Source organism: Triticum aestivum, chromosome 6B (assembly GCF_018294505.1).
Source record: "Triticum aestivum cultivar Chinese Spring chromosome 6B, IWGSC CS RefSeq v2.1, whole genome shotgun sequence".
Classification (NCBI taxonomy): domain Eukaryota; kingdom Viridiplantae; phylum Streptophyta; class Magnoliopsida; order Poales; family Poaceae; genus Triticum; species Triticum aestivum.
This window is the reverse complement of record NC_057810.1, coordinates 204,630,545-204,635,303: the sequence shown is the minus strand read 5'-3', so window position 1 is coordinate 204,635,303 and position 4,759 is coordinate 204,630,545. Positions and strand designations below refer to the sequence as shown.

General features: G+C 46.7%; 1 protein-coding gene across 1 annotated transcript; it reads right to left on the bottom strand.

Moving 5' to 3' along the window:
- Window positions 1-3,227: 3,227 nt before the first annotated feature.
- Window positions 3,228-4,284, bottom strand: LOC123133964 (RING-H2 finger protein ATL56). The gene has a single exon (XM_044553336.1). The coding sequence runs from the start codon at window positions 4,054-4,056 to the stop codon at window positions 3,511-3,513; it is 546 nt and encodes a 181-aa protein (XP_044409271.1). The 5' UTR covers window positions 4,057-4,284; the 3' UTR covers window positions 3,228-3,510.
- Between the last annotated feature and the right edge of the window lie 475 nt (window positions 4,285-4,759).

The following is a 4,759-nucleotide window of genomic DNA, read 5'->3' as shown; positions in this document are numbered from 1 at the left end:
AATTGTTCTGTGAGGGGCTTTTTCAATTCTATTTCTTAATGCTATCGTTAGTTTATCTTAATTATTTCTCTTATATTTGTGTATGCTTGCATGGAGAGTATAATCATAAGTAGGCATTTGTTCAAGTAAGAACAATACCTTACCTCCAGTCCCCCCCCCCCCCCACACACACACACACACAACACTCAATGAACAATAACTTAATGCATCACAATGAAAATAACCTGACGAAATTCTTGTGTGTCCTCAAGAGCGTTTTAGTTATTATACACTGATATCTCATCCTTATCATACGTAAGGACTGGGTCACTTGATGCACTCTTTCTTTTATTACTATTTATCTTATTACACTTTATCTTGCTATCAAACAACCTGTCAAATTATCTTTATGGCATTTTATAGTGAAACCTTGCTGAAAACTACTTGTCAATTACTTCGCCTCATTGGATTCGACACCCTTACTTATCAAAAAGGCTACAATAGATCCCCTATACTTGTGGGTCATCATAAGAGAACAAGGAGAAGTGATTTTTCTTCTTCTTCTTCATTTCACTAGTTTTTCTTCCAAACTTAGGATGACACCAAGGGTTTGTGCGTGTTTGTGCTGCACAAGTTTGGTCTTTTCTCTCCTATTAATAAGATGCTAAAAACACATGTGGAAGTTTTCAGAATAATAATAATTAAAGACAATTATCATGTTAGAAATATACCCTAGAGGTGAACATAGATAATTATATTTTGTTGTATCCATGAATTATGAAACGTTCCTTCAATAATATCATTTTAATTATTGGAAAATATGTGATTTGTTCATTCCAAAAAAAGTGTTTTGTTTCTGAAACTATATGCTTAAATCATTAATCCAAAGTTGTCCTTGGTCAGAGTTCATGTGAGGACACATATGAATATTACACCAACATGGGTGTTGGTTGATGACCATGTTTTGGTGGTCATGGACATCGAGATGTCGAACCAATAACGTTAACTCATGTTAGGAACATGGTGTTGGACGAACCCAACTTGAGAGATAGCAAGAATGCTTTTTAATTGTTTCTTACAATGTGTATGCTATGTTCTCACACCTGTCATTGTATGTGCTTCAGATGTGTAGTGACTTAATTACTTAGGGTTGCCAAATGCTATCTATAACTGGTAGCTGAGATGGGATTTGCCCCTCTCTGGAATGAGAGAGACATCTCTGGTCGCCTTGAGTGATCGGATCTAAAAATGCATGGTCTTGGACATCTTCACTCTCTACTAGTAACAACTTAACTTGTCATCAAATTCATGTGTTACTTGTATTTTATCACACATTAATGGACGAATCTTATGTTTAGCCTCCACCTTGTCTTAGCGATGTGGAACTTGACCTTGTGCATACTCTGAATTTTCATCATCTGCTTCACGCCTCATGTGTTGGACCTACGAGGGCTGAAATTCCACGGTTTCGCTAAACATCATGTGCCTTAATTTTTTGTTGGCGTTAGTCAATTCAGGTGAGGCCGAAGGTGGGGGCGATGTGAGATGTGTAGCGATGAGTGTCGATCTCGGCGAGACCGAGTCAAGACCTCACCGGAGACAGGGACGACGGCGAGCGACGACAAGCTACGATGCCCTAGGCGAAGACGAGGAAGCAGGTTGGCGAGTGGGTGTCGGGGAGGGGGCATATGGGGGTCATTGTCATTGCCATAGAACGACGGGGCTTAGAGGGATGGTCCCGACAACAACAAGCAGCGACGGTGGAGACCTTAAGGGGAGGGCGGGACGGGGAGGAAGAAAAAAAAGAGGTTGAAGATGAACAGCACGGTGCGACCATGGCCGTCAGATGGTGACCAACGGCTCAAAATCCGCAGAAAATTTTCCATTTAATTGATGAATAAGCAACTCAAGTGGTTTCGATCATTGCATGATTTGAACATGACTTAACCTGGAATAATTCTTTGTTCATTCCTCTGAGCACAACGGAAGATCTCTTACTGTTATAAGATGTCACCATTGCAAACCCTGCTGTGTTTTGCGTACATGGAACTTCAGACACTTATCATCAGCATTCCGAAATAAGAACTCGTCACTGTAGCATGATAAACTGATAATGGCACCGGCACTGACCAACCAATGAAGCTCGTTTGACACTGAGAGACAATGACACTGATGTAAACCAACCATTATGTTTAGGGGGGATCACACATCACTGATAAGGTTTTAGGGGGCATTACACATCACTGACTCGGTCCTGAAGCAATGTTTATGACTCATGGACAACAATTGAGCAAATTATTGGGCTAAACCAAATTCGTAGAGAAGCGAAATTGTTCACTAGTACGGTAGAGGTCATCATGTAATAAAATTAACAAATCAGGTACAGAGTCTAATTTTTTCTTTTCAGAAATCAACTCTCACCATTGGATTGACCAATGGATATTGGATAGAAGTAAGCTGACAAAAAAAAATGATGACCAGTTTTATTACATGCATGGTTGCATATTTAGAACAAGATACATGGTTGCATATTTAGAACAAGATACATGGTTGCATATAGAACAAGATGCATAGCTGAGTGTAAAACTGTAAATGATGTCAAGCTCTCAAGTTCCTAATATCTGCTTTCAAATCTATTTATTGGTCCGTAATAACAAAGCAACCAGAATCAATGAAGGCTCATAAAGGTGGTCATGGCAAGTTCTTGTGTTCTCTTTTTGGAGAGGGAAACAAGTTCTTCTGTATCGAGAATTCAGAAATAATTTGTACTACTATTGTTCAAGCCATGAATAAGTGAGTTTCGTGATTATAGAAGGGGCAAAGCGTATACCTCTGCTGCCAAGAAAAGCTATCCATACATAACAAAAAAATCACACGCCACATTATCCTCATAAGCAAATTCTACCACAAGAGTTGCTCTTTAATGCCTAGAACTACACTGATAAGAACAGAACAGGCTTACAACAAATTGATTGGATCAGACTTGTTTCCTAGGTTGAGTTGGGCACATGTTTTAGAAACTCATTTTCATCTGGAGCTCTTGACATCACTATCCTATAATTGTCCCACAAGAGCATCACATCACATCAAAGCTTATTCCCTTTCGATCAAACTTGTTTCCTAGGTTAGTAGTTAAGCAAATACTTTGACATTGCCAACTGTGATGCATATGAGCATTGACGATTCATTCGTTATTGCTCCCCATTACTATCATACGATCACAATTCACAATTGGCACCACGAGCAACTTGGATGAACTACACAATACTGAGATGAAAATAGATAAAGTAGTTGACATTGCAAGGTTCTCCTTAAGGAGAAACTTGTTTTATGCATCGTCTCCCTGCCTCTCGCTTTACAACAGCAGAAAGATCCACACAAAGCCTACGGCTACGACTACAGAGCAAGGCGGGGAGGCTTTTCTTCGAACAGCTGACGGGAACCGAACCTTTACAGCCCTGGCGGTCGCGGGCGGCCACCACGGGGGCGCGGTGCAACTTCTTGATGATGTCCCGTGCCTGGAGCTCGCGATCAGCTGACGGGGACGGACACCGTGGCGCGGCAGACGGGGCACCCGGGCGACAAGAGGAGCCACCGGTCGACGCAGGCCGCGTGGAACGCGTGGCCGCAGGCGGGCAGCGCGCGCCACCGCTCCCCGGCGCGCGCAGCGTCGAGGCAGACGGGGCAGATCCGCGGCGAGGAGGAGGAGCCGTCGCCGCCGCCGTCGCACGGGCAGGGCACGAAGCTGGGCAGGAGGCGGATTTTGGCGGACGGGAGGCCGACGGCGGGGGGCGGCGGCGGAGTGGAGGAGTCGGGCGAGGCGCGGTGCCGGCGGCGGCCCTGCTGGCGGAAGCCGCGCGCGGCGACGAGGAGCGCGAGCATGAGGATGACCGCGGCGGCGGCGAAGAGTAGGAAGAGCACCAGCGCGGCGACCATCACGGCGCCCCGCACGCCCAGGGAAAGGATGCGGGCCCCGGCACCGGCGCACGCGGGGGCGCGCCGGCGCTTGGCGGCCTCCCGCAGGGGAGGCTCCGGCGCGGCGGAGGCCGAGGGCCTGCCGGCGGCGGGCGGAGCCATTCGCTGCGGCGCCTTTGCCTCGGCTTGGCTCCCGGGACGGGGTGGAATATCCGGTGGCGGTGGCGGTGGCGGTGGGGAGGATATTTTTGGGAACGGGAATTGGGGGACGCACGGCACGGCACGGCACGGTCCCGTCTTTAGCGCCCCGTTGGGCGCGTTCTGGTGGCTTTTGTACGCGCACGCGCACGGTGCTTCTTCTGTTTCACATGCCCAAACGGCAAAACTGGGCAAGCGAACATGTGAATAAACATAATACGGCCCGCCGAGCGCAGGCGACTGATTTTCCACGCGCAAACCATGAGTCGAACAGAATGTTAGGTTATTATAAACAGTTTTGGGTCAAGCTTAATCTAGATTATCATCATGGCAAATTTCCTAGCATGATAAATCACATACGACAGATAAGAAACATTAGTATGTCTGCACGCAGACCAAAGGCTCTTGCCATGTCCTTCCACTAGGAAGTGACCCGGCAAGGACTGAACTTCTGGCGTGCAGAAGGACCGCACGGGTGGCTGACGAGCTGAACATCATCAACCTACATATCGAGATGGATTGCAAGGAGATTGTAAGCAAACTTCAATGCACGCAAAAGGACTTGTCATCGCTGGGGCCTATTGTGGAGGAGGTCAAGCGTCTATTGGCCTTGAGGGGGAGTTGGAAAGTTTCGTGGGTTAGGCGTGATGCTAATAAAGTTGCCCAC